Source organism: Sceloporus occidentalis, unplaced genomic scaffold (assembly GCF_023333645.1).
Source record: "Sceloporus occidentalis isolate IW3139 unplaced genomic scaffold, rSceOcc1.0.p SCAF_3, whole genome shotgun sequence".
Taxonomy (NCBI): Eukaryota; Metazoa; Chordata; class Lepidosauria; order Squamata; family Phrynosomatidae; genus Sceloporus; species Sceloporus occidentalis.
In genome coordinates this window covers 121,951,850-121,971,757 of record NW_028316983.1, presented here as the reverse complement: position 1 = coordinate 121,971,757, position 19,908 = coordinate 121,951,850, and the positions used below count along the sequence as shown (strand labels likewise).

At 42.8% G+C, this 19,908-nt stretch overlaps 1 protein-coding gene across 11 annotated transcripts in view; it reads left to right on the top strand.

Moving 5' to 3' along the window:
• The window catches only part of PRRC2C (proline rich coiled-coil 2C), a 194,983-nt gene extending 181,844 nt beyond the window's left edge, over nucleotides 1-13,139 (top strand). For 6 of the 11 annotated variants that reach the window (XM_089516032.1, XM_089516025.1, XM_089516029.1 and 3 more), the window contains 6 exons: nucleotides 1,866-2,078; nucleotides 2,867-2,967; nucleotides 4,859-4,924; nucleotides 7,462-7,582; nucleotides 8,578-8,814; nucleotides 11,420-13,139. In XM_089516032.1, the coding sequence (XP_089372158.1) occupies nucleotides 1,866-2,078; nucleotides 2,867-2,967; nucleotides 4,859-4,924; nucleotides 7,462-7,582; nucleotides 8,578-8,814; nucleotides 11,420-11,680 (999 nt within the window). In that variant the 3' untranslated portion in view covers nucleotides 11,681-13,139. The remainder of the gene's footprint in view (nucleotides 1-1,865; nucleotides 2,079-2,866; nucleotides 2,968-4,858; nucleotides 4,925-7,461; nucleotides 7,583-8,577; nucleotides 8,815-11,419) is intronic. The other 5 variants (XM_089516035.1, XM_089516031.1, XM_089516030.1 and 2 more) reach the window with 3 other exon arrangements.
• The last annotated feature ends 6,769 nt before the right edge of the window (nucleotides 13,140-19,908 follow it).

Below are 19,908 nucleotides of genomic sequence, written 5' to 3'. Positions count from 1 at the left end.
GAACTGGATATGTTTATCCTGGAGAAGGTTAAGGGGTGCCTGTTTAAATATTAGAAGAGATATCATGTTGTGGATGGAAAAAGCTTATTTTCTGCTGCTCCAGAGATCCTAGTACAGGATTAGGACACAGAGCAGTACATTCACATACAGGAAGAGAGATTGCACCTAAATATTAGAAAAAAACTCCTGATGGTAAGAGCTGTTTGACAGTGGCACATGTTGCCTCAGCAAATGATGGAGTTCTCTTCTTTGGAGGTTTTTAAACACAGTCTGGATAGCCATTTGTGCTTTCCCCCCCCCCCCCCCCAAAACTTATAAAAAAACATATATACATACATATTGCATACATATTTCCAGATTCATTCTTAAATATTCTAAATTACACTTCTGAAGTTGTCACGGTGTAGACCCCCCCCCTCCTTATCCAAGTGATGATAAATATTTACTAGCTCTTATTATATATCTTAGGTGACTAATGTAAATTTTTGCAGTTCATATGAATTTATTATTTCCTTTGGATACAACAATGTGGGGAAAAAACAGAAAAGCATAAAGAAAAAAAATACCTCCAGTGACCTCAGAATATACAACCCCCTCGTCATTTGCAACCATAGCTCATACCTAAAATTGTTTCTTTATCTGCATATATATATCAAATTTATTTAACACTAATATTATTTAACCTAAATTCTCAAATTACTCAGTTAAAGCTATCCACTCATTTTGTAAATCTTCCCTTTGAAGATATTTTATCCAGGGATGCCATTCTTCATAAAAAGTTTTTAAGGATTGCTGTCTTGTTATATAATTTCTCCATTTCGAAAAAGTCCCAAATTTTCATTTTCCAGTCTTCAAACGAAGGTACTTGTTTTGTTTTCCAAAGTTTTGCCAAGACCATTCTTGCTGCTGTTATTAATAGGAAAATCAGTTTACCATCTGTAATTTCCAATTTTGAGTCATCCACCATGTTCAAGAGATACATCTTTGGATCCGCTCGAGTGTTGAAACTGAATATTTTTTTTCATTTCTCCATGTATTCTTTTCCAATATTTATTCACTATCTCACAATTCCACCAAATGTGCATATAGGTTCCTAATTCCATCTGGCATTTCCAGCATTTCCCATCTACTCCTTTATATATTTTTGATAACTTATATGGAGTTAAATACTATCTGTACATAGTCTTATACACATTCTCTTTTATATCCATATTTTTGTATATTTCAGTCTTTTTCTCCATAGTTTTTACCATTGATCCAATTTGATTGTTTATTGTAAATCCCCTGCCCATCTAATCATAAATTCCTTCACTGATTCCTCATGTAATTCCCATTTTAAAATAAAGTTATAAAATTTTGAAATCTTTTTAGCATTGTCTCCCCAAATTATTTTTTCTAATTTTTGATCTCCATTTCTTATACCAGGGGTAGGCAACCTGCGGCCTGCGGGCCGGATGTGGCCCGGTGAGGCCTTGGGACTGGCCCCAGCCCGGTCCTGCCTCCGATTGCCGCCGGGGCCTTTGGGGGGCAATTGTCTATAGAAGCCTCAGAAACATGCATTTATATTAACATTTTTTTTTAAATCGGCAAATTTTTTCATGTGTCCTCCATTTTTTTTAAAAGTGTCTTCCATTTGAAAATTTTGTCCTACATTTGTCCTAGTTTATTTATATATTTAATTTTTTTTTAAAAAAATTAATTATTTATTTTTTGGCTTCAGCCCCCCAGTTGTCTGAGGGACAGCAACCCGGCCCCCGGCTCAAAAAGGTTGCCTACCCCTGCCCTGCTTCTCATCAGTGGCAGCTTTATGTTGATATATGTAAATTACTCATACATGTCTAAAATATGCATGCATTTTTCTGCAGATGACAGTACCAATACCCGGATCACAACTTTCTTTGCCCAACTTTGGATCAGCGGGACAGCCTTTAATTGCTCTTCCACAATCCCTTCAACCTCCGTTGCAGCATACAGCACCACAACCTCAGGCTCAGAGTCTGAGTCGGCCAGCACAAGTAGGCCAGCCTTTCAGAGGGCTAATTCCAGCCGGAACTCAGCATAACATTATAACTGGGAAGGTAAACATTGCTTGTCTTGATCTTGCTGTATAGATAACACATAGATAGTATAAATTAATGCACATCATGTGCAAAGGTGGCTATGATATGGTGATAGTGCCAAAATGTTTACTTGCCATAAACTAAGTTGCTGAGAATAGCAAATGGAAAATGTTGGAAAATGATGGAATTCTTTTCTGATAAATTATTACACTGGTAAAATTTATCTCATAATTGACAGTTAGCCACTAGTTCACATGTCAATTATCCTTCTACACCCACTCCACATCCACAGATATGGCCACAGTAGTTGAGGGATGGATAAGTATAAGGAGGGTGATGGGTTTGGAGTCATGTATGTATAGCATTCAAGAGACTTGATGACAGAACAGAACACTGTATTAAATTTGTTCCAGGCTATTTTGCACCATTTAGCCAAAGGTAAGCATACAAATTTCTGTGTGAAGCCCATTCACAGTTTTCTCATTGAAACAAACAGATTGTGCCAGTATGTGTTATGCCATGTACATTCTCTGTTTTTAATAAAATGAATGAGAGATGGGCTCAGGTTTTGATGTCGAGAAAATCTTCTTTGATAAAGTCTTCATAATGAATGATTGAGAGTCCTAGAAAAGACCTTTCTCTTTGCATACTCAGAAGGAATTCTTTGTGTGTGTGTTTTTTGTTTGTTTTTTTTGCCAAGCAGATACGTGGCCTGGTGGGGTTAAATGTATGATTGAATCCTTGGGTGAATGCATTACTGTTCAATTTTGTATATGTGGATAAACAGTATTGCTGTTTTTCTTCAGATGCCAGAAATGGATCTGAAGGCCTTTGGAAGTGGCATTGATAAGCCAGGCACACCTCCAGTTCCTGGGCGAAGCACCACTCCAACGTCTAGTCCATTCCGGTAAACAAATACTTTCAAATTAGTTACCATTCTAGAATTGTATTAGAGTCTAGTTAAAAATATTGGTAATATTGAATTAAACATTAGTGTTCTGGGGCCACTTTGACAACAGGGAAGCAGAATAGAAACGCTCAACAAATAAAAGCTAAAGTAAGCTGAATATTTGTAATTTTTGTAAATTTGTAAATTTAAGTCTAAAAATTAACCTTAAAAACCTAGATTGAATTGTCCACATGTCAGTGCTGAAATATGAATCAAGGCTGGCTCACTCAGATCAGGGGAGAAGGTAGGAAGAAGCTGAGGCTCCCAAAAAGGTCCTAGAGTCCACCTCTGCCCACCTCAAGCCAGGAGGAGTTTGCTGGGTTGCTTTTCAACAGTCCCCTCCCTCAATTCCCACTAAAGTGGCACGATCTGGAACAATTGCTCTGGATGGTTTTTTCAGCTACTTCTAGGGAGCCTGTGCTGTGCGGGGGGGGGGGGGGGGTCAAAGGAACCCAGAAAACTCATCCTGGCTTGAGGTACACAGAGACAGCTTTTAGAGCCTTTTCAGCAGCCTCAGCTTCCTCCTTCCTTCTCCTATAAGCTCAGCAGGCCAGCTTTCTTGGTTCCTCATCATATCTCTCTACACCAGCTACTGCAATCCCCAGCCATTAGGCATGCATGAGACAAGAGGAGGGATCCAAGGACCAGCAGGAGCTTCCAGAAGACATGGCAAGGCAGGGTCAGGCAGCAGAAAGGAAGACACAGAAGCTTCTCTCCCTGGGCCATGCTAGGCAGCCTATTGTCCCCTCAGCTCAACCATTTACCACAGGTGGAAACTGGGCAGCACCATAGAGAAGGTGACTCAGATCAAGAGCCACTGCTCATTCCAAAAAGGGAGACAGGAAGAGCTGGTTGAGTCTCCTGCTCCCTTCCCTGCTGTGCTTTGGAGGTTTGACCCACAGGGTACAGTGCAGAAATAATCTGGTTGTTTCAGGCTGGAACGGGCAAGGGCTGATAGGAGGTGGGAGCAACATTGCAACCCAGCCAGTCTTGGGATGCCTCTTCCTAGTTCAATGAGGTCCTCCTGACAAGACTGCCAGGAGCATCCAGACAGTGATGGGGCCATGATTTGGATCCAGCTTCCCTTTAGCAGAGTAGCTGAGTCAGAAGAAGAGGGGAAGGAAGCAGGAAATGAGGCTGGCGATGTTTGCCACCTCCTCCAAGTGACCTCTGCCGGTACCCTGGAACTACTCAGCCAAAGTTGGTTAAATCCTTAACTTTTTATCACCCTTTCTCTGAGTAGAGTAGAGTAGAGCAGAGTAGAATGGTGAAAGGCCTTTTTGAATGTCTGGGTGGAAAATGGCAGTTGCGGTGGTGAAAGGCAGCTGGCCCTTTTGCCTCTCCAGGGAATGGATCTGAGGAGCCCTGTGCATAGCCCCCTCACCTAGGTTTTACCTTGAACTTATCCATGAATTGTATAAAAATCTTTTATTTTGCCTCTAAACCTGCCCTCAACTTATACATGAGGTTGACTTATACACAAATATATACAGTAGTCATTTATGCAGAACTGAGAACAAGGTTCTATGTAGATAAGCCTTTATTGAAATGGAATTCTTTTGAAATTGAACTGTTTATTTTTGAAAAAGAATCTATAGAATACACAGATAGAAGAGGTTGGCTGGTTTGGTATAAGTGTGTTTTAGGAATATTAATAAAACAGCAAAATGCAACCTGAAGTGATTCATTTTGCCACTGGTTTCTTCACTTTGCATTTTGATGTTTGTTTTCTATCCTAGTAAGGCAAATATGTTGGTAATTTTATAACTGAAAGGCTCAAGTAACTGAGCTACTCTGCACTTGGATGGAAAGGAGAACATATTTGGAAACAGGGCAATTTATTTTGCAGGAAATATGAAGACAGAATGGCTGCACACTTGACCAATTCCCATTTATTTCAGCAGAGCTTGCACAGGTGTGTTCCACAGGATTGTTCCTCAGACTTGTATGAATGACAGCAAGCAATTTGACTACAAATTGGTTATTATATGCCGCTAAGAAAAGCATCATACTTTTTTGATGAAAAGTTATGAATGTTGTGACAAGGATGCTATTTAGAATTTATTTTAATCTCATTGTATATTTTAGTACACAGCAATGATATTTATTGAAACGCAGTATTATAGGAATGATTCAGTCTAAGGAGGAACCAGCAGCAGAGTTAGGATATATGTTTGCACTTAAATCTTCAAGTTACACAAAATGCCCTGGAACAGAAATGGAGCATCTTCTGTCTAGAAGTATGTTTTTTTCTAGAATTGTTTGGAATGTATTGCTTTCTTAGAAGATAGAAATGGTATCGGGGCTAGGAAAGCACAAAATAATAGTAGTTGGCTGTTTTTGCTGTTGTATGCCTCCAAGTCATATCCTTAAGCCCATAATCATTGGGGGGGGGGGGGGGGTTGGCAAAATTTGTTTAGAGGGAGTTTGTCTTTGCCTTCCTCTGAGGGTGAGAAAATATGACTTGCCCAAGGTCACCCTGTGGGTTGGCAGGTATTGGAAGAGATAATGATATTTAGTGGAAGTTCATTGAACTGCTGGCCTTTATAACATATGGCAGACTTCTGTCAAAAAGTGCTTCAGTTCAATTAATAGCATGCCATGTAGCAAAGGTAATGAGGGTATTGTTTGGGAAGCAACTCTTCCTCCTTACACACAAACACACACTTTCCATGTAACTTGCTTGAGAGCTTGCTTCAGAGTTCATTGGATTATTACCATCCCTGCATTGAGTCCCAGTTTGGGAAAAAGGCAGAGTATAATGAGTAAGTTGGTTTGTTGGTTAGTAGAGACAGAACATTTTTAGAAGATTCTGGTTTTAAAATTGTACATGGTACAAAAACCCATAAGACAGACAGCATGATAGTACTTGGTTTTCTGCTCCCTTAGATATATGTTGGAGTTACTGAGAATTTGGACTGCCCAAAGAATTCAAAACACTTAGCCCAAGTGATTAGCGCTGCTAAATGTAGTGGCTGCTTAGCAGGTTCAGCTACCAATATTGCATGGAAAAAATGTTCGGGGATGATATCAAACAAGGAAAAGAATGTTCCCTCTAAATGGGTGTAACCTCAAAACTGTTGCTGTGTTGTGGGACCTTCACAAAAATTAGTTGCTGCCTATTGATTTCAGAATATCTTACCACCATCTGCCTAGATACAAGTTTTTGTGTTTAAATAATAAGACTTTTTTCCCAATCAGGAACTGACTTCCACTTTGGAGGGAAAACAAAATATGATGAAGTTGCCTGTCATAGGCTTAAGAGGGTACAAAGGGCTTTTCTCAGCAAAAAAATGTTACTGGGGCTCTAGTGTGGTGCCCCAGGGGCAACACTTTTTCTATCCCTGATTTGTTGTAAGTGGTATGCCTCTTCCTTCATGGGCCCTTTCTTCCTCAGAGCTCCCTCTGGAGAGAGAGATCTGGGGCTGGAAGGGCCGCGGAGGAGCTCAGGACCATCGCGGCCCTTCAAGCCCCAGACTTCCCTCCGGAGAGAGCGATCTGGGGCTGGAAGGAGGAGCCAAGGACTGTCCCGGCCCTTCCAGCCCCAGACCTCCCTCCGGAGAGAGAGATCTGGGGCTTTGAAAAGCTGCAGAGGAGCGCAGGACCGTCATGACCCTACCAGCCTCAGACCTCCCTCCGGAGAGAGAGATCTGGGGCTGGAAGGGCCGTGGAGGAGCCCAGGACGGCGGCGTGCCGGCAAACTGTGGAGGACAGCACGCCATCCTCCATGGCCCATTTGCCAGCCTCTGGCGGCCCCAAAAGGGACCCTCAGGGGCCGGCAAACTGCGAAGGACAGCGCGCCATCCTTCATGGCCCGTTTGCCAACCTCTGGTGGCCCCAAAAGGGACCCTCAGGGGCCGGAAATGCCGGGGGAGGAGCCAAAGGCTCCCTCCCTCTGAAAAGGGGGCAGAAGCCCCACCCCCTTGGGTGGAAGTCCCACCTCCAGCCCCCATCCTGGGAGTAGAAGCCCCGCCCCCGGCATGCGAACTGTAAAAGGTTCGCCATCACTGGTCTAGATGCTCAGATAGTCCTTAAATTAATTAAATGCCTACTTGTTCAGAAACATAATGCTCACAGTTTACTCCACTCTCCTATTATGAGATACTTGTACATTTTTCTGTATTAGGTTAAAAAGTCAAGATGTGTGTTCTAGAAGCACAGTCATTTGAATCCAGAAGAAATTACCAAAGCATTAACAAAGTGCATGTAATTAAAATTAATTGCTTCCATTGTGTGAGTGGTGACAGAAATTAATCTTAATTTTGACATGTTTCTCATTGTCATACAAAATAAACTGTTTCCCTGTTCCCCACTGTTGTCTGTAAGCAGGCTTTATACTAAGTAGTACCAAAATGTTTCTTCTAGATTCAGGCACAATGTGAAAAAATTAATAAATCATTATCTCTTGTGATACCTAATATTTTAACTCATGTAAAATGTTTTCTCTCTAAGGGCTACTTCTACAAGTCCGAACAGTCAATCCAATAAAATGAGTACTGTTGTCTACCAGAAGCAGTTTCAATCGGCAGCAGTCAGAATGTCCCAGTCCTTTCCTCCTCAGTTCACACCTCAGGTAGGCAGCAGATAGTTTTCTGCCAGAAGGCTGGAATATGTATGTCATGTGTGATTGTGTAGCTAACCTTGTTTCAGTGAAGAAACCCTAAGTGAAGGAAGATCTGTCATATTAGATAAAATGTACATTTTACAGTATTAAATCTAATAGATGTCAACATTTGGTTTATTATTTATTATCAGTTATTTCAGTAACATCTGTGCTCCTGAAACAGAGGGTTTGTACACCTCTGATGCAGGCAGATGGCCACAGGCCTCTCCAACACAGCTCCTATTACAATTGAGTATTACATGTTTGCAGAAAGAGGGAAAACGTTTTGTCTAAGAGAAGGGTCCCAATGTGTGCCTCAAGTCTCCAGCAGACATTTAGGGAATACTTCACCAGGATTGCTCTCTGAGCAGTCTATTGAGAGAAATGGGAAATTGTGTAAGTGAACAAAGGTTCTTTTGCACAGTCTACATACATCATTGTGGCCTGCATAGAAATTCCTGGTGTTACCTGTGCCTTTAGTCATTTGCTCTGAAGCACTTTTTCAATATAATAACTTTTTAAAGTAATAGTATCCCCTTAAAGGGGGCATTTTTTCCACCATGCAGCTGCTACAAAGTATCCAAAAAAGAGAGGTGAGATGTGTACTGTCACCTCTAAAATGTCTGGGATATTTCACATAAAATGAGTGCTGGATAGGCATTTGTCAGCTCTTGTATCTTGAAATATATTTCAGAATGCCCTTCTCTTCTTGCTCCTACACTACCCCTTGCTTTTCTTTTTTAATCTGCAAAGGCAGTTTTTAAACACAATATCAACCCAGTGGCCTCCCCTCCCCTGCAGATTTCCCCAAACATTGCCAATCTTAACTGAAATGATACACCCGCCTCCTGACACTGATAACAGAGGCATGCTTCCTGGCAGTGAAGCCACCATGTGGTCAGGTTGGCAGTTCGCTAACAGCTAAATGTGTCTCTTTTTGTTGTTGTTGTTTTTCCCCCACTTAGATCCTCTCTCAGCCTAACCTGGTCCCTCCATTGGTAAGAGCCCCACATACTAACACCTTCCCAGCGCCTGTTCAGAGGCCGTCAGTGGCACTGGTTAGTCAGATGCCACCTCAGATGACCACAGGCCTTTTGAGCCACCCTCGTTTACCACATGTGGCCAGGGGTCCTTGTGGATCACTCTCTGGAGTCAGAGGCAATCAGCCCCAGACTGCGATGAAGGCTGAACAAGACATGAAGGTTAGTATTTTTTGAATGGCCATACTGTGTTAACGACACAGTTTTTACAGTTTGTAAATCAAGATACTACTCTTTGTTTAATATGCAGATGTCTCTTTCTGCAGTGGCCAAAAAGGAACTTAAATTCAAATCTTGCATTAAAGACAGCAGCTGTAGTTGTAGTTTAGTTTCAAAAGACATTATAAGTCAGATGAACAGTTAAAATTCCAGTGCTTTGAAGAGTTTTCCTGCTTGGAGTGGATTAAATCCAATGAGAGCCTTCTCCTCTCCCTGCACTCCTCTGTATGTATACCTGTTCCAGAATGTTTCCCAGCCTTCCAGAAATGATTTTTGTAGTGTATGTGGAGCTGCAGAAAAGAAGGGACTGCCCCCATCTTTCTTCTGTCAGCAGAAGCACATAATTGGGTTCTGCCCATTCATTGCAGTCCATTAGCTTGATCTCTAGCATTTATCTCCTCTTTGACTGTGTAAAAGTCTTATACAAAAATCACCCCAACATAGCAGTGTTTCACATTGTGACATTGATCAAAACGTACTTGGAGACCCTTCAGGATAAAATAAAACACTCTTTCATTTAGATGTGAGCTGTGATGTAGAGTCTGTGTGGATGACATGAAATCAAAATCTGAAGTTATCAGACCCATTCAATTGTTAAAATGGGAAGAACTTCCTTAATCTTTTCCATTCTGTTTACAAAAGAAACTGAGGCACTGTGTCTGGGCAAAAGGATCTTGTAGCATCCTTGAGACTAAGAAATAATAAAATAATAACAATGTGTGTATGTGTATTCCCACCTCTGGTCAACACAATAGCCAGTAAGTGAGATTACAAAATTGCTGTCTGTGACAAATATCTATATCATTTCGTCCAGTAAAATTGCTACATTCTACCACACAATACGCTCACACTATATTAAAAATATGCTTGAAATTCCTGTATGCATGCAACTCTGACAATCCCAGTTATGAATTTCTAATGAAAGCATTTAAAACCATGACTGAATCAAAAGCCATTTAAAAAGCAAAAATATATCTTGGAATTCTTGGCTGTCAGTCTCTTTTTTAAAAAACAAAAAAGTTGTTTAATCCTGAGAAACACATTGTTGCACTACAAAGAGTATGAGCTGTGTATCTTTTATCTTATATTAAGTCCTTATACTGTGTTTCCAGTTTGTAAAATATAAAATGGATTGAATGTTTGTTTTGCATGAAGAGACTCAATATTGTAATGTATTCAGGGATTAAGTTCTTTCCTATCTGTCTATACTGTCTGATTTTGTCAAATTGTAACATTTTAAGCTATGCAATATAGTTGGCCCTCCATAACCATGAATCCTGCATCCAGGAATTCAGCCAACCATGGTTCAAAAATATTCACACCAAAATAAAGACCAAAAAAAGCACAGATTTCCAAGTCCATATTTGTTATTGCTATTGCTATCACAAGCCATACCTCCCTCGCCTTGCCTTGTTAATACAGTTCAGGAAGAGCAAAGACACAACTAAACCTCTAGAAATATATGTATTTCCAAAATCAACTCCACAGCCTTAGTTTGCCTGATGTATAGTTGGTGCTGGCTCTCACTGATGTTCAGTGGTGTGTCACAGCAACATATAATTAACAGGCTTTTAATATATAATCATGTCTGGGAGGGTTTATATAAGGTGTGTGCTCTAGTTATGTGACCACTAGTTATGGGGTTTTTTTTAAAAAAATGTATATTTTATGTAATTTTATACTGCTTTTAGCTATATGATTTTAATTGTTTTTTACATTTTTATTGTAACATTTTTAAACAATTTTATCTGTGAGCCTCCTTGGGTCCCATTCTGGGAGAAAGGCAGCATAGAAATAAAATAAATAACTATATAAAATAAATCCTACTATTGGTAGGATTTACTTACTGGTGGGATTTGATTCTGAAACATTGTGCATAAAACCATGCTATATGTCCAGTTCACATAAACATAACTCTTGGATTTTCTTGAGCATCCATTGATCTCAATGAGAAATGGATGGTGGTCATAGTTTGGGCTGTGAAGCTGTGCTGGATGGTTTTCCAGACATGCCAAACTACACAGAAATGGTTATAACAGAAATTTCACTCTATGGCGGGGTACACACCACCAGAAAGAGGCGCCTCTCTGCTCTGCAGGAGCACTTCAGCAACCAAATTGCACGGCGCTCCTGCAAAGCAAAAAAGGAGTGCCCAGAAGCTGCTCCCAGCAACACTGCAAAGTGCGAGAGACGTCGCAATAACGTCGCAGTTGCACCGCCCCATCCGGAAGTGGCACCGCTGTGATGTCACCGTTACGTGCTGCATCTGGATGGTGCGCCGTAGGTGCGGCACCCTCATCACGTGCGAGGGCTGCCAGGCGTGTGGGCACTCCGCCCACCAGGCAACCCTTGCATGTGACGAGAGTGCCTCAAAGGCCCATCTGTTCCAGGCCTATATTACTATACTGTAGCAGTTACTATAGCAGGTGGTACAAAATTCCATTTGGGATAGTCTTGTCTGAGACACTGTTGAAGCCTGAATACACAGAATAAGTAGGTTAAGTTTCTACCCTGTACTATGCTTAATCTTTGATTCTCTTTGGTTAAGGCAAAGCAGAGAGCAGAAGTCCTTCAGTCCACACAGAGATTCTTTTCTGAGCAACAACAGAACAAGCCAACAGGAGCCAAATTACAAAAAGTGGGCGACAATGGGAATAAAGTTCCTGATGCAGTATCAGACTCCACTTCCACAGCATGTCAGGACAAGGTACAGGAGAAGCCAGGTCCTGCACCTGCAACAGCCCCCAAGCCTATTAGAACTGGACCAATCAAACCCCAGGCCATCAAGACAGAAGAAACAAAATCTTAAGAGCTGTGCCCATTTATGCCAATATGGGGAGTGAAACGACAGCAACAGAAACCTTCAGTGCCTAAGGGCAAGGCATGTTCCTTCAAGGCTATAAGTGGAATAAAAAGATGTGGATGAGAGCAGAAACAGTCTGTAATGGTCTTGAGGATCTTGGAGCATGTAGTTTCCATGCCACTGCATTAAAGAGTGTTATCTTTTTTGAACTGAGACACTTACCTGCTTTCTAAAGAGGGCGATTAAGAAATAATGCTCCTGAGCTTGCAACTGACGGTAAACACTTTGTTGTTTGTTTGCTGCTGTTTCATTTTGAGAAGAGCAACAAATTAGAGAAGGCCTTGCTGGACAAAAGTAGGTTTGGCTTTATGTTGCTGGGAGTCCTAACAGGAGGTTGATCTTTCATAATGAAGCAAGAGAATTTCGGTAATTGTTAAGTCACACAGAGCAACTTAATCATACACTCCACTCCCACACCCCAATTCATTCTCTGTGTGTTCTGTGTTAGATGTCCCAAAAAAGCTGCTACTATACTTTGATATGGTGCTGAACTCAATTAAAAAGAAAGAAAAGCTCATTACCCCCCTTATTATACTCTTATACCAGAAGTGCAGACTTTAAGAAATCTCTTTTTAAGGGTTTACATTGACAGTCATATTGAGGCATGGCTGAATGGTATTGGGGGTGTGGAAGCTTTTTGCCTTCAAACAGTATTCAGCTTATGTCTGTATAGAGCAAGCATTTGACCTTGTGCCACAAGAGAGCAACCTCTAAAATGGCACATTCTGATATCAAAACTGCATCACCCCTCCTTCTTGCTCACTGTGTGCTGGGAAATAGAATCAAGTCAAATAATGCCTTCTTAATTGTTTCCTTCTAGTAGTATAGTTGTAGGAAAGTACTGTATCATAACTTCTGTGAATGTAAAATATTGTATACTTGCTTATGATATGTAGTTGTGACTGTGCGATAGCAGAGCTGTTTAATGACGTTACTCTAGACTTTTCAAGCAGTGATTGGAAGTTACCAAGAGCACCAGTGCCACAGAACCAGTTACAGAACTGTTTTCTTTAAAAATTATTTTTTCCTCTTCTTCTTTCCTTTCCCAGTCTTACCTGGAACAAAGAGTGAGATAAAAGTCTAATGTGTATAATTTTGTTCAGATGATGGCAGAAGCTGGAAAAGTCTGTTGCTGCTATTGATACCTAATGAAATGGTATTGGTTATCTTTTTTATATAAACATTATAATTTGAATTTTTGGAAATTTAGCTGTGATGTCAGCTTTGGGGAAAAGGTATCCACTTGTACTGTGAGTTGGCATTGTACAGAAATTAACAGCCATATTGGTCTAGAAATGTTTAAACTTTTTCATTTGTACAGGGGTAACGCACTGTATTAAATATGTAAGGTCTTATTTACATGGGTTTGATTACAGAAACTAATAAATATTCTCTACATAAAGTGTGTAAGAATTTTGTGCTTTTATTGCCTAAAATGAAATTCTAGTATAGTAATGGACTTCTCAATAGCCTTGGAATTTGTAATGTCTATCAAGGATTCTGTTCTTATCTTAAATCCAGAGGCACTACCCCTAAAAGTCACACAGGTACTCATAAGAGATAGGAAAATACATAGAAGTTTGGAAAGAGGCATAAAAATGGTACATGGGAAGTCAAGTAGCATTTTGTAGGGTGATTGGTAGACTGCAGTTAACTGGTACAACATTATTTGCATGCAAATGGCTCCTCCCTTCCACCAAACCTTTACTTTGACTATTGCATCTGTTAGTAGACTGCTTTTTATTCAATGATTTTATAGCATCCCATTCAGATGCTTTTTCAAGAATCAAAATATTATTATGCAATTTATTAAAAGTAGGCCACTCAGGAAATAGTGATTTACAATCAATAGATGAGCTAACAAAGGGTGGCCACAAACTAAACTGGTTTAATTATCATCATTTGAAACAGAAATATATAGAGGATGTAAGAACAGTGGGTATAGAAAACACCCAGAACGACTTAGATAAAATATTGTTGTCGTATGATTAAAAAAAAAAGATATCTAAGCTGTATAAGCTCTTAGTGAACAGAGAATTAGAACATGAATCCATTAAAAAATACATGACTAAGTGGGCTTGTGACTTTGGCTACAACATAAACTTAGAGGAATGGCAAACTGCGTGGAAGAAGACAAATAAATTTACAGTAGCCCAGGAGTTAAAGGAAAACCATATGAAAATCATGACTCGGTGGTACTTCACTCCCTGGAAATTAAAAAAGATATATAAGTTACCGCAAGGAATATGCTGGAGATGCAATCAGGGAAAGGGAACAATCTACCATGTCTGGTGGAGTTGCCCCATAGTTCAAAAGTTTTGGAGAGAAGTCCATAACAAAATCCAAAAAATCTTTGAGATAGAGTTGCCACTAAGTCAAAATTATACCTTCTTAATATGACTACGGTACTGAAATCTGGGGATGAAAATAAATACTGGAGGGTTATTTTGTTTTTTGTAACAGCAGCTAGAACTTTAATAGCGAAATTATGGAAGTTGGAAGAAATACCGTCATGGGATACTTGGATGCAAAAAGTAAATGAATACAGCATGCCTGCATCATACACGGGCGCGCTTTACGCGGCTTGAGCATACGCGCTCAAGCCGTGGGGCGCGCACAGGGGCGGAAGGGGCGGCGCGTCCCATTCAATTGAATGGGTGTGCGCGCCCGTTGCGCCCCGTGCGCCGCTGTGCACGAGCCCCATTGTTTCCAAGGTCGCGCAGCGCATGGAGGAGGAGCAGGAGGAGGAGGAGCAGGAGGAGGGGGAGCAGGAAGAGGAAGAGGGGAAGGAGGGGGAGGGGGAGCAGTAGGAGGAGGTGGTGAGTGGCCAGAGGCCTCAAGGTTTTTTAAATTTTATTTTGTGTGCTTTAAGTGCTAACAAGTCTCCCTTGCTTTGACAATGATAGTGTGGTGGTGGTGGTGATGATGATGATGATTATGATGATGATGAGATGAGTCAGCTTGAGAGGCATGCAGGCACTGTTTCAGAAGCCGAGAGAGTGTCACCTTCCAAAGTGTGTTTTGGGTGCTTTTAATGCTAACAAGTCTCCTTTGTTTTGACAGTGATAGTGTGATGATGATGATGATGATGATGATGATGATGATGATGATGATATGAATCAGCTTGAGAGGCATGCACGCACTGTTTCTGAAGCCAAGAGAGTGTGACTTTCCAAAGTGCCTTTTCTATGTGTTTTGGTTCTTTAATGGTAATATTGATATCAGCATGCCTCTGAGGCAAGGCCAATGTAAATTGCTGTGATTTTTACAAACTCATGCGCAGTGAAGAAAAACCAAAGTCCCTTGACCAAGTACACACTTCTGAGAAGTACACTTGGTGCAAGAACGGTGAAACCACCTTGACATGTTCAATATGCATAGCCATGTTAAACCAAGGGGTTTGGTTATGGAATAAGCCTCTGAAATATGCAAGAGGCCACGTTAAGTAAAGCCATGTGAAATGCACAAATGTGCTGTTGTGTGTGTTTTGGAATGCAGGTTGGGGGTGTTTGGCCAGAAAGGGACCGAGGAGGAGAGGGTGGGCACATGCCTCCTCCTCCCCGCGGGGCTTCGGAGGGTGGAAGCTCTGCCCCTGGCACATGGCCCCGCCCCCAGAGGGTGGAAGCTCCACCCCCTGGCTTCGCCCCCCCCCCCCCCGAGTTGTCTGAGGGACAGCAACCCGGCCCCCAGCTCAAAAAGGTTGCCTACCCCTGCCATAGGCAATTACCTTCATGGCCCACCCACCCATCTATATTGAGTTAGCTAAGTGTCGAGGATTATAAAGTCACGCTTGTATTATTTTCAAGAGGTTGAAAAGATGTAGAATGTATGATAAGAGACAATAAAAATAACTAACTTGCTCTTTATTGTGTGTAAAGCAATCATCTTAACAATGACCAGGAGACAATTTCGTTTTCTTTAGTTAGTACTCTTCAAAGCCTTCAAGAACTTAAGGAAGATAACAGTTCAAGTGATGGCCTGTATTTTATATTAATACATAAAACTTTTCTTTCTTTCTTTTGTTAATAAAGATTATACTAAAAAAATGGGTTGTACTGCACCTGCACAATTCTGCTCAGAAACTTCTGGAATCACTGGGCAAAGTTAACTTTGCAACTTTTTGTCGGTAGTTCCACCCACCCTATATAAGTCCCCTATGTTCCCGCTCTTTCCCCAGTTCCTTCTTTCTGCCGCGTTTGCTGCTCAAGGAACTTCACTCTAGAATCTGCTCATTGTTATACTAGAAATCTCGACCTTCAATTTGCTTGATCATTCTCATTCAACTCCCCCCCCCCCCGTGTTGTTGACCAATGTGTACGTTTCACAACTTCAATTTGGATTTTGATTCGGCTTATGATGTCTCCGGCTCCATTTAAAAAATGCAACGTATGTGGTGGTAAGATCCCCACTCTTCATATCTCCTTTGCCTGGGTGAGGATCACAATAAACCAAGACTTGTGCCCTCTGTAAGTCGTTGACCAGAAAAAATCACAACTCCCACCTCAAGGCTGCCTTGTACCAGCAGGCTCTGCTCCCGCCGAAAGCCTTGCGCCCCGCTTCTGCACCTGCAGCTTCAGAGACCGCGCCGACAGCTTCTGTTTCTGCAACCCAGAGTTCCTCCACTGAACCCGGTGCCGTTGCCATGTCTGTCCCTGAAAGGGATTTTGGGTCAAAAGGAGCCCACCGAAGTTCAAGTCTATGTCCTCAAAAGGACAAGACCAAACACAAGGACTCGGGCTTCAAGGAAGATTTGGCCCATGATAAGGAGCCCTGGTGGCGCAGTGGTTAAATGCCTGTACTGCAGCCATTCACTCAAAACCACAAGGTTGCGAGTTCAAACCAGTAAAAGGGCCCAAGCTCGACTCAGGCTTGCATCCTTCCGAGGAGGGCCACTTTTCTCAGGGAGCTGACTCTTCATCATGTCTCAGATGATGACGATGATGATCTTGTCTTGCCCGTCTTAACACCTCACGGAGATTTGTCCCAGAGTCGACATTCTCCCATCCTGGTTCTGCAGGTGGAGGTTCACCAGGCGGAGGTTTACCAGGTCCCCCGTTTCCATCAGGAGGAAGAGTCCGATTATTTCTATGACAGCGAGACGGACAGATATTATATGTCTGTTGGTCATGACACCATCTGTCACTGTTTTGGCCATAAATCCTCCACGGTGCAGGCAGCCACTTCATCCTCAGTACCAGTGTCGCACCTGACTGCAGTGGCCTCTACCCAGACTCTACCCTCAACTTCTCAAATTGTTGTTGCTGATGATGTCTTGGAGTTGGACCAGGAACACTCTCATTAGGGTGAATCTCGGACATCTCATACCGAGTCGGGCTCCTCGGACGAGGGCGCCCATCACTCCTCCCAAGAGCTTTATCAACCAAGTGCCTCGTCTCCCACTGATGATGTCCATTCCTTTGCGGAACGTCATAAAAATGGGCAACGCTCTCGAGCTGCAAGTCACCCACATGGACGACAAGACCACTGACCCAATTGAGGGACATGTCCATGGCAAAGTCCTGACACCAGTTTCGATACCCTTGTTGCCATTGCTGGAGAGAATAGCCAAGTGTTCATGGGACACACTGGCATCTGTCATGCCCAAGATCAGGAAGATTGAATCCTTGTACCGGATCACTCTATCCCAATCTTCTTGGTTGTTCATGCACCCGAAACAGAAGTCTGCTATTGTGGAAGGGTCCCAGTAGTCCTTCACACCAAAGACATCCATGTCGCCTACTGACCGAGAGGCCAAAAAGATCAATGGCCTAGCCAAGAAGGTCTATGTCTCTTCTGTGTTGGGACTTAAAAGTGGCCAATTACAATGCATGTATAGGGGCATACTTCCAGCATCTGATGGAGAAGACCTCCCCCACCATCCCTGAGATTCTGGACAAGAGACGGGCTCTCCTTGCTGAGATCAGAAACGAGGCACACTCTATTGGAGGCTGGCTGATAACCTCGGCCCGACATTCCACCGACTGCGCAGCCAAGTCCATGGCAGCTGCCATCGCTCTGAGAAGACACTCTTGGCTTCGGTCTTCTGATTTGATACCAGCCTGTTGAACCGCGAGACACGAATATCTCAATTTCAAATGCCACATGAAGGCGGCTGCAAAAAAGCACAGTATGTCTATGCCATCTCAGCCCACCTTTCGCAAACGGTTTGGAGTTCAGTGTCAGTGGTATGGTCAGGGCCAACTTCCCTTTCAGCAGGACCGCCAGTACCACCAACCAGAGGCAGCGTTACCCATCCCAGTCCTCTTCTTCTGGTCACCGCCAGCCCCCTGCTTGGTACCGACCAGGGCAAGAAGAGATCCTGAAGGATCTCCACCAAATCTTTTTTTCTCAACATTTTAAGGCTCTTTTCTAACACCTGGGCCACCATGACTTCCAACTCTTGGGTCCTTGACATCGTCTGTAGGGTTTATGCCCTTGAGTTCGAAGAGCTCCCTCCAACTGAAGCTGTAATTTCCACTCTCTCAGACACCCTTCTAGATGAAGTACGCACTCTTTTGGCAAAGGGGACAATCTTACCTGTGGACCCCTCACAAGCTCCCATATGTTTCTTCTCAAGATATTTCACTGTTCCCAAGACAGTCTTAGACCCATCTTAGACCTGCAATTTTTAAATGCTTATCTGGTCTACCATCACTTTCACGTGGTAACTCTCGCCTCTATTTTGTCCTTAATATACCAGGGCCTGTGGTTCACGACGATTGATTTGAAGGACACATATTTCCACGTGGCGATTCAAGAGAGTCACCAGAGGTTCCTGTCCTTCGTCGTATCAATACAATGTCCTTCCCTTCGGTCTCTTCACAGCTCCGAGGGTTTTCAAAAAGTGCATGGCTCCAGTGGTGGCATACCTTCATCAACAAGGGACCAGAGTCTTTCCATACCTAGACAACTGGCTCTCCACTGCCGCCTCCAAGGACAAATTACGAAGAGATGTCGACTTCGCCTGGTCGCTCCTCTCATCCCTTGGGCTCGTTGTGAACTTGGAAAAGTCACACCTCGCCCCAGTCAGGCAGATCAGATTTATCGGTACCGTCCTTGACTCCAAAGACTGCATCGCCTATCTGCCTTCAGATCACTTTCAAGCTCTCTCCACTGGTGGCTTGGTTCCCAAAATGTCTGCGTTGGCAGGCCTTTTTTGCCTCCTCAGCCTGAGGTCACCTTGATGACAGATGCTACCATGGAGGGATGGGGAGCTCACAATTCAGACCTCAGCAAGGACAGGATGAACAATCTCTCCACATCAACACCCTCGAGATTCTTGCTGTGAAAAAGGCCCTGAAAGCTTTCGAGACAGACTTGTGCAACAAGGTAGTACTCCTTCTGACGGACAACACCACAGTCATGTACTACCTCAACAAACAAGGGAGCACCAGGTCCCAGACCTTGCTCGACATATCCACGTCGAGCCAGGTCCACGGGTGTCCACATCGATGGTGTTGGAATTTCTGATGACATTTCTGGATTCAGGGCTGTGCCTCACCAAGTGTTATCTTTCTGCCATCTTTTCCCATTATCAATTTGATGGCAGGCCTTCTTTTTTCAGAGATCCTTTTGTGAAGAGTTTTCTGAAGGGTTGCAACAACTTCCATCCTCTGGTCTCAGTACCAACACCTGCTTGGAGTTTGGACACTGTGTTGTCTAGTTTGCAATCCAAGCCTTTTGAACCAATAGCCACTGCTGACTTAAGGCTACTAACTTGGAAGACAGCCTTTCTTGTGGCCATCATTTTTGTCACTTTGCGGGCGAGCTGTGCACTTTGCGGAGAGATCAGCCTTTCCGTAGGCTTCATAAGGATAAGGTTGTCCTCCATACTGACATTACCTTTTTGCCTAAGGTGATGTCATCCTTTCACATGTGTCAGGACATTGTCTTACGGACCCTGGCTTCGAACCTGACCACTGATACCGAGCGCTGACTGTATACCTTGGACATTCGGAGGGCCTTGGCCTTCTACTTGGACAGAACTATGGGTTCAAACCGTTCCAAGACTGTTCCAGTGCTATTCGGAACTGAAAAAAGGACTACCTGTCGTGCAGAAGCTTTCCAAATGGGTGGCTGGTACCATCCACCTCTGTGAACTGTCAGGTAGATCTCTCCCTGCCAGGGTTTGGGCTCACACAACTAGGGCAGTAGCAACATCCTCCACCTTTTTG